Source organism: Sinocyclocheilus rhinocerous, unplaced genomic scaffold (genome assembly GCF_001515625.1).
Source record: "Sinocyclocheilus rhinocerous isolate Xijiao unplaced genomic scaffold, SAMN03320098_v1.1 scaffold2000, whole genome shotgun sequence".
In the NCBI taxonomy this organism is placed as follows: domain Eukaryota; kingdom Metazoa; phylum Chordata; class Actinopteri; order Cypriniformes; family Cyprinidae; genus Sinocyclocheilus; species Sinocyclocheilus rhinocerous.
Genome location: NW_015630998.1, coordinates 40978 through 55982, shown reverse-complemented (window position 1 = coordinate 55982; position 15005 = coordinate 40978). Strand labels below are relative to the sequence as shown.

The 15005-nt window shown below is 36.2% G+C and overlaps 3 protein-coding genes across 4 annotated transcripts in view; 1 reads left to right on the top strand and 2 right to left on the bottom strand.

The window, feature by feature from the left end:
• LOC107741004 (mitogen-activated protein kinase kinase kinase 3-like) overlaps nucleotides 1–2036 on the bottom strand; it is a 60736-nt gene extending 58700 nt beyond the window's left edge. Inside the window, exon 1 of the mRNA XM_016553579.1 lies at nucleotides 1574–2036. The gene's annotated coding sequence lies outside the window, so the exon portion shown is untranslated. The remainder of the gene's footprint in view (nucleotides 1–1573) is intronic.
• Nucleotides 2037–2804: 768 nt separating this feature from the next.
• Nucleotides 2805–6543, top strand: LOC107741015 (3-ketoacyl-CoA thiolase B, peroxisomal-like). 2 transcript variants are annotated; one of them, XM_016553593.1, is made up of 12 exons: nucleotides 2805–3119; nucleotides 3198–3291; nucleotides 3944–3995; nucleotides 4081–4166; nucleotides 4267–4309; nucleotides 4466–4564; nucleotides 4636–4716; nucleotides 4833–5023; nucleotides 5101–5280; nucleotides 5440–5495; nucleotides 5583–5728; nucleotides 6009–6543. In XM_016553593.1, the coding sequence occupies exons 1-12, from the start codon at nucleotides 2967–2969 to the stop codon at nucleotides 6082–6084; spliced, it is 1257 nt and encodes a 418-aa protein (XP_016409079.1). In that variant the 5' UTR covers nucleotides 2805–2966; the 3' UTR covers nucleotides 6085–6543. The 2 variants fall into 2 exon arrangements, with proteins under 2 accessions (XP_016409079.1, XP_016409078.1); XM_016553592.1 differs by having other exon boundaries at nucleotides 3944–3999; nucleotides 4085–4166; nucleotides 6009–6542.
• A 397-nt stretch (nucleotides 6544–6940) lies between these two features.
• LOC107741003 (deleted in lung and esophageal cancer protein 1-like) overlaps nucleotides 6941–15005 on the bottom strand; it is a 29032-nt gene continuing 20967 nt past the window's right edge. The window contains exons 26-39 of the mRNA XM_016553578.1: nucleotides 11842–11900; nucleotides 11603–11754; nucleotides 11383–11498; nucleotides 11237–11307; nucleotides 10933–11147; nucleotides 10672–10827; nucleotides 10132–10251; nucleotides 9921–10015; nucleotides 9653–9740; nucleotides 9317–9538; nucleotides 9035–9202; nucleotides 7843–7996; nucleotides 7554–7665; nucleotides 6941–7343 (exon numbers count right to left, since the gene is read on the bottom strand). Of these exons, the coding sequence (XP_016409064.1) occupies nucleotides 7217–7343; nucleotides 7554–7665; nucleotides 7843–7996; nucleotides 9035–9202; nucleotides 9317–9538; nucleotides 9653–9740; nucleotides 9921–10015; nucleotides 10132–10251; nucleotides 10672–10827; nucleotides 10933–11147; nucleotides 11237–11307; nucleotides 11383–11498; nucleotides 11603–11754; nucleotides 11842–11900 (1855 nt within the window). The 3' untranslated portion in view covers nucleotides 6941–7216. The remainder of the gene's footprint in view (nucleotides 7344–7553; nucleotides 7666–7842; nucleotides 7997–9034; nucleotides 9203–9316; nucleotides 9539–9652; nucleotides 9741–9920; nucleotides 10016–10131; nucleotides 10252–10671; nucleotides 10828–10932; nucleotides 11148–11236; nucleotides 11308–11382; nucleotides 11499–11602; nucleotides 11755–11841; nucleotides 11901–15005) is intronic.

Sequence of the window (15005 nt, the reverse complement as noted above, 5' to 3'; positions counted from 1 at the left end):
TAAATTCTGCTCCATCTGAAAGCAGCTGATGATGATTTCCTGCTGATTACAGAACCGGCATTACTAACAAATTGCGCATGACAATCGCATTCGATTAATCGTGCAGCCCTAGTTTGTGCTTTGAGAAATTCATCATCCATCATTGTTTGAGCTAATATCTCAAATCGAGTGGCTTGTTAAGGAGAGGAGCGCTTTTAATTTTATAAGACCTCAGTCATATAGGACCAGAATATCATGCACTTTTAAAAATAAAGTTTCTTTATTGGCATCTACGGATCCATGAAGAACCTTTAACATTCACTCTTAAAAATAGAGGATCCAAAAAGGGGGTTTTCACAGTGATCCCATAGAAGAACCATGTTTGGTTTCCAAAATAACTTTTCAGTGAATAGTTCTTAAAATAATATTTTTTTTCCTACTGTAAAGAATATTTAATTTATTTTTAAATATATTTAATATATATTCACCCTATAAATAATTCTAGGCTTTACTGGACATAAAATTTAATTTTAAAAAAATGTTGTGTACTCAACCCTGTTAACGTTCCAAATTCCTCCTTAAAATGATAAAAATATCACTTTTTATGCTCTTCAAGGATGTGTCTTTTTAAAAATCACTTAATCTTTTATTTTAAGTTTGTGAGTAAGAAGCGATCACAAGCAGTCAACCCTGTTAACATAATTTTGTGCATTCAGGTCAACCCTGTTAACATCAGAATTTGTGCAATGTACAATATAAACAATACAACTCTATAAATCAGAAAAATCTTTATGCATGCTGCTTTTCAAGGACATCAAAGACACTTTATCTTTTATTTTGTTTGATTATAGTTTGTCAATAAAGAGCGATATTAATCACTCGGCCCTGTTACCACAATTTTGTACAGTAAACAAATGATTATTGAGAATGGATATTTGTAGAAATATTAGCAATAAATTCTTTCTAATAAACATTGTAGCTAAATTTACTGTAAAATTTCAACCCTGTTACTTTTTAAAAGACTCGTAGCTATATTAAGTTTTCATTTAGCTTAAGATGGAACAATGCAACTTATTACCACTTTAAAAACAACATTTATCTGATAGAATGTTTAAAATCTTATAGAAATTTCATGGAAAAGACACCCGTTTCATTCAGTGACCTATGATATACTAAAGACATCAAATATTTTAAAGAGTTTTATACATATTTATACACATTAAAATGAGATACAGTGTTACATATCCAAGTGTAGGTTCAGCCAATGTCACATTTGCAAATGTTATGTACAATTTCAACTGCTATGCATAAGCATACTTTGTTGACATATGTTTTACTGTACATGCAGCCTATATCTAGATGTTCAAGTGTCAAGTTCTGCCAAGACAAAACACAACATGAACTTAGAATATGTTTGTCTTCAATAGCGGTGACCTGATACTCTTTTGTTGTCTAATGCATTATGTGTAACAAAAATAATGACGATTTTTGCATTATGTGTAACAAAAACAATGACAATTTTACCCTCTATAGCAAATCTTTGCTCACTACCCTAAATAGAAGTGCATTCATTATCATTCTAGATAGAACTCACCTTATGTGCGTATCTTCATGCTGGTGCTGACATTTAAGACGAATTAAACCAATGTGAGATTTAAAGCGAGTTCACGGGGTTGAACGCCGTAAAGAAGAAAAATCCGCAAACTGTGCTCTTGTGCGAGATACAGCAAAACGAGGATATTTCCGGAAACCGCGCGCACTTGAATACAGTTGTCACGCACAAATCCACCTTCCGAAAAGCTTTGCGGATTATGTTTTTGGAGTCGCGGATGCCAGTAATCCAAACAGATGGAGCGGTGTGTGCTTGGGAAAGCTGCAAATCTCGTCGACTGCGCGCCGTCAAAGGAAGAAAGTTTCCTCTCCGCAAACACTGACTGACGCCGAGTTTTTCCACAGAGGAGCGAGTGAGTGAGAGTAATGTCAGTCTCAGGAAGCGATGACGCGCCGCGGGGTCTACCGACGCTCGGGCTGCGCGCGATTCTGGCGCCCTCGGCCGACTGTGACCAACAGCGCACTGCAAATGTTTAGCGAATTTTAAAAAGGCTACATTTTACGAATAGGGCAATTCATTATTAGGGTAAATTAGTGTTTTATTAATATTTTTTAAAGCTTTCTTTTTAATTATTTATTTTAAGTGGATATTTATAAAAATGTATCAAATAACCTATTATTTTTTAATTCTATTTAGACATGTCAAACAATTTGCGAAATATGCCTACAGTCTACAGACTAATTTGTGTTTTAGCGGTTATGTATTATAAATATCAAAATTAAATAGACGAAAAATAAAAACACGCTACAGTGGGTTTCAATTGTAGCTTACAAATCTGGAACTGCTTACATTTTTGATTGCATAGACGTGCACCAAAGTCAGTAACTGTAGTAAGATATTAATTTAAATAAATCAATCAATCAATACATAATAACTACAAGATGTCAAATCGATAATATTTTACATTTTAATATTTATACATAATTTTTTTTATATAATTTTAAAGCAAGTTATAGAAAGCATTATGCAAAGGACGAGTTTCGGACGTTCAGCATTTATGAATAAAGAATGTGCAAGAATTATAAAGAATTCAGACTTATAAAGTTTACAAAGCTGCCAAGAATGCTTCTAATGCTCGTAATAAAATATAATTTCTTTAATGTCTTTTGGATTTAGTGTTATTTTAAAATTAGTTCTTGCGTAGAAAAACTCAACAAATTACTTCAGATTTGTACTTCATTCCCCATAATTCCATACGAAGACGTCAGAACGTACTAGCCAATGATATCCAGTCTGACCAGAGAAGCAAGGTTCACCAGGAAACATCATCAGAAATGTAGAGCATAGTTCATACATTAGTCCCTGTTAACCATCTGTGTATGTCTCAATAAACGGTTATCCTTTTATTTTTTCGTGCCCACATTTTTGACAAAAAATGCACAGAGTGCAGATTTTGTCGGGACATCTGTCGTCAAACAGTCGTGTGGGAATGAGGCAGTGCAGCGCTTCAGCTGCTGATCCAAATGATATCGTTGTGGTTCATGGACTACGAACAGCCATCGGCCGAGCGAAGAGAGGATCCTTTAAGGTGGGACATCGGTCAATGTGACTGCTTGACAGCGACATTCACATCATTCTGTATTAAAGTCTGTCTGTGTTATTTTAGGACACAACCCCAGACGAGCTCCTTAGTGCTGTGATGAGTGCAGTCCTGAAGGATGTGGGACTGAGACCCTCTTTATTAGGGGATGTGTGTGTTGGTAAGTCAGATGACCGCTAGCCTGAACAAAACATTATAAGATACACTAAACACAAAAATATGAATGACAATCATATAGGAAGAGTGATTCAAGGAATAGTTCACCCAAAAATGAAAATTAGCTGAAAAATTACTCAGCCTCAGGCCATCCAAGATGTAGATGAGTTTCTTCATCAGAACAGATTTGGAGAAATTCAACATTACCAGTGGATCTTCTGCAGTGAATGGGTGCCGTCAGAATCACAATAGTCCAAAAGTAATCCACACAACTCCAGTCCCTCAATTAACATCTTGTAAAGCAAAAAGCTGTGTTTGTGATAAACAAATGCATCAATGTGTTCAGCAATGGTTTAAAGTTAAAATGCAACTGCAAATAAACAAATACGTTTCAGAAGTTAATTGATGGATTGGAATCGTGTGGATTACTTGTAGATTATTCTGATGTTTTTATCAGCTGTTTGGACTCCTGACGGCACCCATTCACTGCAGAGGATCTATTGGTGAGCAAGTGATGTAATGCTAAATTTCTCCAAATCTGTTTTGATGAAGAAACAAACTAATCTTCATCTTGAAAGGCCTGAGGGTGAGTAAATTTTCAGTGAATTTTCATTTTTTGGCTTTAACATTAATATACACTTAATGCTATTTTTCAGGTAATGTACTACAACCCGGTGCAGGTGCACTGATGGCTCGAGTTGCACATTTTTTTTAGGTAAAATGAGTAAATGAATAATAAATCAAGATATTGCTAAACATTTGAATTGGCTGCAAATTCAAGACTTTCTTTATCTTTCAGTGGTTTTCCTGAGTCTGTACCCGTCTACACTGTAAACAGGCAGTGCTCTTCTGGACTACAAGCACTTTTTAATATTGCAGGTAAGAATTACATGTTAACCTGTAAAATGACCTGTTTGGGCCGCACCATAATAAAATACAGTATTGTAGTTTAAAGAGGGGGTTTTTTCTGTGTTTTAAGGAGGAATCAGAGGAGGTTCATATGACATGGGACTTGCCTGTGGGTTAGTATGCTACATTTGTAATTGTTAAATTCAGTAATGGATGTGAAAGATAAAGTGTAGCATTAGAATCTGAAGATGCGTGTTAAATATCGCATGCGATTTATCGTGCAGCCCTATCTTATACCTAATTTATTTTTCCTTGTTTTCTCTTGTCAGTGTGGAGAGCATGTCCCTTCGTTCACCGGATAACCCTGGAGACCTCAGCCCCCAACTGATGGACAATGAGAAAACCAGAGACTGTATCATTCCCATGGGGTATGCATGTTATTTCTTTTATACTCTGTTTTAATCTTTACATTACATTGTTTTTCTCTATTTTCTTTCAGAATAACCTCAGAGAATGTTGCTGAGAGATTTGGCATCACTAGGGAAGCACAGGACCGCTTTGCTCTCAGTTCCCAACAAAAGTAGGTGCTGCCATGACATTTATGGATAGTTTATACATTCTAGTTGTTGGTATTTAGCAAAAATGCACTCAAAACAACTCAAAGTACTAATTATTTGTGGACTTTTATAACACTAGGGCAGCCATGGCACAGAAAAAGGGCTTGTTTGAGCAAGAAATCACACCGGTCACTACTAAATTTGTGGATGAAAACGGCACTGAGCGCACTATTACTGTCACAAAGGATGATGGGATCCGCCCTGGGACTACCTTTGAAGGCCTGGCCAAACTGCGACCAGCGTTCAAAGAAACCGGCAGCACCACAGCTGGTGTGCATATGTCGAATTTTTGAAAACGTAATTTGGACTTTAAATTCCATAACTCAAATCTTTCATTCCCATTGCAGGTAATGCCAGTCAGGTGAGTGATGGCGCAGCAGCAGTGCTAATTGGGCGGAGATCTACAGTGGAGAAACTGGGACTTCCTGTTTTTGGGGTGCTGAGGGCGAGCGCTGTGGTGGGTGTTCCACCGGACGTAATGGGCATTGGCCCAGCCTATGCCATCCCACAAGCCCTCAACCAGGCGGGTGAGAGTACAGCTGCTCTCACTGTACCTCTATGTTCATATGAGCCATTTATATTCAAGTAGTAATCGTGCTTAAAAATGTATTAAAATAGATTTTCCATTTTCATTATTCCAAAATAATGGTTGTAAATGAGCCGTGTTATTGCATTTGCTTGTGCAGGGCTGACCGTGGATGATATTGATGTGTTTGAGATCAACGAAGCATTCGCCAGTCAGGTGACTGATAGATTTTCTTGGATTTCCCCCCGTTTTTTTTCAGTACTTTCCTGTTATTCATAACAGCGACTTTCACAATATTCCTAGGCTGTGTATTGTGTGGAAAAACTGGGCATTCCTATGGAGAAAGTGAATCCTAATGGAGGAGCCATTGCTCTTGGTCACCCACTGGGCTGCACTGGTGCTCGACAGGTCGTGACTTTGCTCAATGAGCTCAAACGCAGACGCAAGAGGTGAACATATATAATCATATGATAATATCATACAGAAGGGTCCAATGAAAGCTGTTATTTCCCCCAAATTTTGAATTCCATTAGAATTTTTCTGCATTCCGTTATACAGTAAATTCCATTTTTATCACTAGATTTTATGATTCCATTCTTTTTTCCGCATTGCTGAAATTACACGAACCTAATACATTACTGCAAGCCTAACTATACAGGCTTTAAATTTAGCAATAAAAAAACATTAAGATCCCTTTTCCTATTTACAGTGTTGTGTTTTTTGTTGCAGAGGGTATGGTGTGGTGTCCATGTGCATTGGGACTGGAATGGGAGCGGCTGCAGTTTTTGAGTATCCTGGCCAGTGATGAAAGGCCTGTCGCAAGATCCCAAGATGCAAATGTCCTGATGACACGCAGAGAAACTAACAGTCACAAATTCTTTTTAATCAAGCTGCTAGAAGTCTAACTGTAAACACAAGCAGAGAGAGCACACTTCTTATGTAGTGTGCATCAGTGGGTGTTTGCCTTAATTTTTGAGGATGTTCACCATTCAGATCTCACTTTAAAGTGCCTTGCATTTCAACTGTGATAACAGATCATGGAAACAGACATGCTTGTATCTGTAAGAGCAATCAGAATACCAACTTTTATCTCTTTGATTTGTGACATTAATCTGATCTGGTCTTTCCTTCTAATATGGATATAGCAGAAGAAAAAAACTAAACTTTTTTTAACCTGTGTTGAGGACCAGTGTAATTTACAAAGGTTGTAATGCATCTCATTTGTTAAAATAAAAATGATTTATTATGTATGAAACTTGCGTTTTAAATGCTAGGTATACTACCTTTCAATAGTTTGGGGTCAGTAAGACTTTTTTTTAAAAGAAATTAATACATTTATTGAGAAAGGATGCATTAAACTGATCAAAAGTGACAGTAAACTAAAGACATTTATAATATTACAATTTTTTAAATAAATGCTGTTCTTTTGAACTTTGTATTTATTAAAGAATCCTGAAAAAATATCACGATTTCCACAAAAAATATCAAGCAACACAACTGCTGAAAATTCAGCTATGCCATCACAGGAATACATTACATTTTCAAATATATTGAAACAGAACAGTAGTTGGCTATTTTAAATTGTAATAATATTTCACAACATTACTGTTTTTACTGTATTGGTAAACAAAAGACATTTAAAAACAAAAAATCTTACTGATCCCAAACCTTTGAACAGTAGCGTATGTGTGAAGTAACTGTTTAACTATAACTTGACCTTTGATCCTCAATTAGCAAACATACACCATAGGCCATTTAAAATGTGCTTATGTTTTTGTGTTGATCTTTAATCTTTATAATTAAAGGAATAAAACTTTCACAAATACAGTATTTGAAGTATACAGAGATCAGTGTCTAATCAAACTAATGAATGTCTATACAGAGAGAGAGAGATACATCTCAGTTCTTCAGTCTCATATGTGGAACTCAGTGTTTTTTCAGGTGTAAGATTTTGGAGATACAAAACTCTCATCAAATGATCCACTTCCATTGACCTTCAGAACAAGTGGTGTCTCTCCAAGAACCCCCTGCACTGTGATAATAGTTTGGAACTCTTTCTGATCACTGATGAAGAAAATACAATTAGTATGAAGTTTGAAAAATTCACTTGCTTAGGCAAATACAGTAATATAGTTGAACTTTGAACTTCAAACTCAACCTGAATCTAAGTTATTAATCTTTTGCAGGTATATGATACTATCCATTTCTTGAATGAAGTATTTTCTGCAATATGATTTGATTGGTTGTGAGTGTATCAGGTGAGGTGGACTGTACCTCGCAGTGAAGCTGATCTGCAGCAGCTGCTTACAGGATGGTGGATCCCCAATAAATTTCAACACACCAGAGTCTGGACTCACTCTGAACACTTCATTGCCACCTTCAGCATCTAGACAAAAAACATAAGCTCAACTAGATGCAAAGTAATTACCATGATTGTAAAGATCAGATGATAAAAGACAGGATTACAGCTGCAATCTGTTATTACAGCAACCTTGTCAATGTTAATGCAACTTCATGATCACTCCACTCCACAACTGCTTCATCCAAAGCCAAAGCATTTTACCTGTAAGTGCGGTCCAGAAGCTACAGGAGCCACCTCTGTTGTAGAGGTAGACCTCTTTGACAGTTGTTTGTCCAACAAAGCAGGTGCCAAAATCCACAGTGGAACTGGAAAGGTGCAGTGTCGGTAATGCCAGATTAGCATAAAGGGACACTGTCTGAAATAGTCAAACAGACAATGGTGTTTACAACATGGTTACTTACAGAGGAAATTCAGTTGAGACTTCTGAGACACATCTGCTTGTTTGGCTACAAAAGCTTAGATATCAAGAAGAAAGCTTGCTTCTGGTTCACAGTTTGGGTTTGGTAAGTTTATATTTAATGTTTTTGAAGGAAGTCTAAAGCTCACCAAGGCTGCATTTATTTGATCAAAAATTTTGTATAGGCCTACAGCATTACTGTGAAACATTATTACAATTGAAAATAACTGTTTCAGTGTATTTTAAATTGTAATTTACTCCTGTGATGGCCATTATTTCGGTGTCATGTAATCGTTCTGAAATATTCTAATATGCTAGTGCTCAAGAAGCATTTCTTATTATCAATATTGAAAACAGTTGTGCTGCTTAATATTTTTGTGGACTATGTAATACATTTGTTTTCAGAAAGTTCAAAAGAACAGAAATCTTTTGTGACAATAGAAATATATCTTTACTGTCCCATTTTTTAAATAAATTTAATGACTCATAAAGGTATTAATTTGAATAAAAGTATTAAAAAATGGTAATTAAACAGTATTTTAAAAAACGGTAGTGTAGCTTATCAGAGTTTCTCAAAGTGGGGTCCAGAGTTCAGTTAAGAGAAATAAATAAATGTAAAAAATAATAATGTTTAAAGTTAGATTTAAATGTAAAATATGTTAAATTTAATTTTATAAATAATACATTCATTAAATTTGAATAAATTGTAAATTTTTAATTACTTTATATTCATTATTTAAAAAATAAATTAAAAGTTAATATTAAAAAGTGAATAATATTTGTTTGAATGAGGCTATTGTTCCAGGACAATATGATTCCCACAAGCTGATTTTTTTTTTTTACCCATCATCATCTTCAAATGCAATAGCCTTGAATATTGCCTTGAAATGACAGCTCTATCATTGATACCAGCTTTATGAACCTCAAAAAGTGCATTTTGTTCCGTGACTAGTGTATTTTAGCTATTTAAAGGAGCTAAATGTTGTCTGTACACACCTGTACGCTGTTATTGCTGTACTGAATGGTCAAACTCTGCTGAAACTGTAGTGTCCTTTCTCCAGCATCATTGCACAGAAGAGTAGCAGAGGGCTGATCATCTGATTCCTCACATGGTTCATTCAGACAGGTCAGGAGTGAAGCTGAATTATGGAAAGCCACCTTAACCTGCAAATGAAAATGATTATTAAATCACTTCTGTGTCAGATTGAAAAATAGCACAGATTCCTACAGGGACAAAGCAAAAAAAACTGAAATCCAAGAGCAAAGAAACAATATGACCTGCAAGATTTGTTTAGGCTGTAACAGAAGTGACGTTTGCTCATCTCCTGGTCCAGAGAGTCCTGTTGTGTGTGTGTGTCTATGAGAGGGTGAGCTGCTGATCAGTTTAAGGCTCTGTCGGGGCAGCAGCACTGAGAATGGAGGGTGTGTGCTCAGTCTGAAACTCAAGGCCATATCCGTATTGTTCTTCAGCTGGAACGTCCGAGTAATCCTGGATTCCTTCTAGAGTCCAAATGGAAAGACAAAAATGTGCAGATAAACCCTCCCACGACCAACAGGAAATGTCATAATAAACTTGTCTTTGATTTGGATACATATTGTTTGTTTGAAGTGCACCTGTGTGTGTGATGCTGCGTCTAGTGTATCACTGGCAGCTGCTGTGAATTCCAGTACGTCTGTATCCTCTGCCATCTGCACTGACAAACTAAACACACACATTGATTTACAGTTGTTTATATATAGTGTATTTATTTACTTGTATGAAATGCTCGTGGTAGAAGCACATTGAAAGATTTTGCAATATGCAGATACTTATATTTGCTAAAATGTAAGTAGGGCATCGCTAAGCGGTTGCTATATGAATATACTTAAATTTGTAACTCACATGGCAGGTTTTACAGTAGCCTGCATGTCCAGCCTCAAAGGTTCTAGTTCATAACCCTGGGCTCTCTCCACTTTGCCTGGAGTTAATGATGCAAGCTACAAGATAAATAATAGTGATATGACACTATCTTGACTGTAAAACTTATTCTATTTTGAAAGAGATGCTAATGTAACACAGTTTGTATAAGGTTAGGTGGACATGATTAACATACCTTAGAGTCCAGGTTCATGAAACCCAGAGCATAACCGATACATCTTTGATTGGTTGAACATGACAGGATCAGAGGAGTAAAAGACACATGAATGGTGCTACTGCCCCCTGCTGGAACTACCTGTAATAAAGTACATATTAAAGGGTCAGTTCACCCAAAAATGAACATTCTGCCATTAATTACTCACCCTCATGCCGTTCTAAACACGTAAGACCTTTGTTCATCTTTGGAACACAATTAAAGATATTTTTTGATGAAATCCAAGAGCTTTCTGACCCTGCATAGACAGCAATGCAGCTGACACATTCAAGGCCCAGAAAGGTAGTAAGTACATCATTAAAATAGTCCATGTGACATCAGTGATTCAACTGTAATTTTATGAAGCTACAAGAATACTTTTTGTGTGATCTATTTCAGATCTATCAATGACAGAATTCTCATTTTTGGGTGAACTATCCTTTTAAATGCCTTTTCCCCCATCACACATTCCCGTCATTAATGTTCTACATCCAGATATGGAAATAAAACACTGTAACCTACAATTTGCTGTGGAGTGATGCAGTATGGGTAGTCAGAGACGTTCCCTTCATGAGGCTTCAGAAACACAGAAAACAGCTTCTTCACTGGAGCCAGAGACCTAGAAGGGCTTCTGCCCTCCTCTCCATCACATTCTTCCTCATTCTCTCCAAAATCATCCTACAAAACAGAAGAAAAAAAGTTGGACCTTTTTGTTTATGTAGTGAAGCTGCACCAGAAATATCGATTTTGGGATGTTACTATGAAAACTAAGTCTAGACTCACAGATTTGGTCATGAAAGTCGAGCTTGTTCCTTCTCTGCTGGGGGTGTGGTTGTCATCCCATGTGGGCGGGAACATGACGGATGAGTCCAGGCCTCCAAGAACCTCATTGCCATCGGCATCCTTCAGAGGAAAGGGCTCACCACACGCAACCAACAGATCTATCAATTTACTATCGCCAACCTCAAAGTTGTAGGTCACCCAATCCATACGGATATCTGAGAGGTTTCAGAAAACGACGTGATGTATGTACTTTTGTAAACTTGATGTATGTACATTTGTGAACTTGATGTGGTGAATGGCTCACCGTATGGACTGGTGTTAATGAGCCGTAAAGAGCGTGACACAGTGTCTCCTCCAGAAACATGGCTTCCAAACCTGTCAATCATAAATATCAAAGAACAGTCTTTGCATGTAAACTGCAACATCTTAAGCATCCTATAATACACTGACCGTATAATTGGACCCTGGTTCTGGTTGTCAGGCTGTGGTCCAATCATCTGAAAGTAAATTGGGCAGCCCCTCACAGACATCTTGATAGGAATGGGAGCTGTATCTAGATCTCCAACCTGAAAGAAAAGTTCAGTTAGGATTCACTGTAACTCAGCTGTTTGATTTGAGAACGGCAAAATATTTATAATGAAATAAGAAGTTTGATTGTTTTGTGACATACTTTACATATGAGATTGTCTTGATAATCTCCCCACATATTGGTGAAAGCAGTGATATTGATGGTTTGAGTCTCAAATGGGCCGAGCATCCCACTGTTCGGTTCAACAAAGAACGCTGCGCCTCTTCCATGGGAAAGAAGACAGTTTACAAATTCTGGAAGTAAAGAAAGAAAATGCTTTTTGACTTTGCTGTTTCACTTTCACTGATACTGAAGAGCACAAACGAGTAGGTTCCACCAACCATCATACGCTTTCTGCTGTATTTTTTTGGCCTGGATGGAATGGAGAGGTGCACTGCTCCTGGAAGGAAAGGCCAAAGGGTCAGGTAAAACAGTTTTTAAATAGCATTTAATGATAAATAAATAAATAAATAAATAAATTAATTAATTAATTAATTAAATCATAATAAAAAATTTAAATACATAATAAAATTAAAAGAAAATGTAAAAATTAAAAAAGAAAAATATTTTAAATAAATTATTTAAAATAAATATTAAATAAAATAAAAAATGTAATTAAAATAATACAATTAATGACTCTCAATTAAGCTTTAAACAATTTGTAAATCATTAAAAAAATATTTTATGTTACACAACATTTAAAATGTTGCAATTTCTATTTCAAATAAATGTTGTTCTATTCATCAAAGAATCTTAAAAAAAGGTATCAGTTTCCACAAAAAACATTATGTAGCACAACTGTTTTCAACATAAGAATGTTTTCAAAACAGCAAATTAAAATGATTTCAGTGATGACACTGAAGACTGGAATAATGATGCTGAAAATTCAGCTTTGCTATCAAAGGAATAAATTACATTTTAAAATATAAATTACATTTTAAAATACATTAAAACAGAAAACAGTTATTTAAAGTTGTAATGATATTTCGTATTACAATAAATGCAGCATCGGTGAACATAAGAGACTCCTTTTAAAACATTTAAAAAATCGTACAATATTAAGCTAGTAGTTAATTAGAAGGTAAACATTTTTTGTAAATAATATTTTGGTATTAATACAAAAACAATACAGCAGAATCAAGATACAGGATGTACTGTACCTTTCAGAGTTTTCATCCAATTGTGAAGGACAATATCCAGTAAAGTACTCTGCTTCAACAGTGAACGGAGCAGTAATAGCGGTGTGATTTGTTATCAGCAACTGACGTTTGATAGATTTGCCAATGACAACTGGCTCGTGCTCAGTGAAGTCCAGTGTGATTGGTTGGTGATCAGCATTGCTTGAATTAGTACTAAATATACAGCAGAAAAAAAAGAGGATGATATTGCAACCATGTCTTGATTTTTTAAAAAAAACGAATAAAATGACTAAACAAAGACCAGGGAAATGTGAATATGAGGTAAATGTGGATTTACCAATCAGAAGGCAGTGAGTAGGAAACTCTGAGAGGTTTAGCTTTAGAAAAAAATCCCAGCAATAATGGACTCTCCATTCCTTTTACTTCACAAACTGCAGCCACTTTAGTCAGTTCCTCCTAAAAACATAAAAACGCATTCACAATACTGTTTGCACTGGAGCTGTTACATACTGTTTATTTTAGGCTGTGGGTGTTACAGTACTACAGTAGCAGTACTTACAACAGTGTGAGCGGTGAATGATACAGACACTTCTGTCTTGGCATTGGGCTCCAGAGTGCCTGCAGAGGGGCTGAAGGTTGCAGAGCACAGATGAGCTTGTGCACCTTGGAGCTGAAAGGAAGAGAACACCTTGAGAATGACTAAATGTATTGGTCCAGCCTATACAATATCACAACATTAAATATTGAATATTGCAATATTGAATTCTTTTGACTGCTCGACAGCCCATGTAAAATAAAACAGGTTTTATTAGGCTACTGAGATGCGTTTTCATCTCATGTAACTCTATATGATTTTAAACTTGTTTTTCAGAAGATTTGTTATGTGTAAAACTCTTTCATGAAGAAAAATTGCTGACTTTATTGTCTGTGAGTGTGACCACATTACAATTCAATATCATGTTCTTTCCAAACTATCAACACTGGCTACGGTTTTTCGAACAAGATAAAAACAGTTTGAGATAAACACATTACGTAAACTGTCTCACCTTGCTCCAGGTGAAGTGGGTTGGCAGCAGTGTTTGGTTAAACAGGGTAACGCTGCTTGTCTGTGGAACACCTACATATAGATCAGTCAACACCAGCTCACAGCTGAGCAAGCACACCTGAGGAGACTGGACGACTGCTTGTACAGAGATGTGACTGAAGACAAACCAATGCACACCTTCACTCAAATGTGACAAAACTAATAACTGGTAACATTTTCTTAGTATTCTTTTCTTGTAGTTCAGACACAATATGACAAATGATATGTCTTATTTCCTCACCAGCCAGTGCCGTGGAGCACAGTTAGCTGTAGGACCGACTCAAAACGCTGGCAGTACAGGGCTCTGAAGACCACATCCACACTGCAGGACGCCAGGGGAGGCAGCACACCTTTATTTGGATTCATATACACCTGAACACAGATAAATGCAAATAAGGATACAAAAACAGTCCACAAACATCTGTGTGCTGATTTATAATACTAATAATATTTAATAAGAAGCATAGATGGGGTGTTGTACCAGGCCCTTGATTGGCGGCTTGGTGTTGGACAGCTCCTCTAGGCTCCAATGGGCATCTAGCAGGCTGTTGTTGGTGATATCGATGGAAGAGATGCTCTCACTTCCCATTTGCAGCAAACCAAAATCCAGACTGGGCACATTCACTGAGCAATGTGGACCCTGAAGCACCGTATTAAATATAATTCATTTGAATGAGATATAATTTGCTAATGAGAACATTTGTGATGTCCTCCACATAGCATATTGAGTATAAATCATAGGGAAATTGATTCAGACACCTTAAACGTGACCTCAATGGCCAGTCCTATAGTTTGAGGATGGTGCTGAATGTGACACTGCAGGGTGGAGGTAAAATGACCTGGATTCTTTCCAGTCAGAGCCAACTCCATATCGAAACACTCATTCAGCTCTGTAAGCAAGCACATGTTAGAAATCATTTATTTATTTGTTTTGTTTGTTAACGAATAGACTTATACACTACCGTTCAAGTTTGGAGTTTGGAGTCTTATGCTCACCAAGGATACATTTATTTGATCATAAAATACAGCAAAAACAGAAATATTGTGAAATATTATTACAATTTACAATAACTGTTTTCTATTTCTATATATTTAAAAATGTAATTTATTCCTGTGATGGCAAAGCTGAATTTTTAGTATCATTACTAAAAACTAATGCTAACCCTGGAACAACATATAAAACTACCAAAGTTTGCTTAATCACAACGTTTAATCGCAACATATAATCATTGCAGTTAATAGTGTTCACTGTCTGTTTGATTACGTGTAATTTGTAACTAAC

Excerpts from the sequence above, each read along its gene's own strand:
- LOC107741015 (XM_016553593.1), top strand. The coding sequence starts at position 2,967 with ATGCACAGAGTGCAGATTTTGTCGGGACATCTGTCGTCAAACAGTCGT. Across the intron at positions 4,167-4,266 it reads AGCACTTTTTAATATTGCAG|GAGGAATCAGAGGAGGTTCA; the intron begins GTAAGAATTACA and ends CTGTGTTTTAAG. Across the intron at positions 5,496-5,582 it reads ACGAAGCATTCGCCAGTCAG|GCTGTGTATTGTGTGGAAAA; the intron begins GTGACTGATAGA and ends CAATATTCCTAG.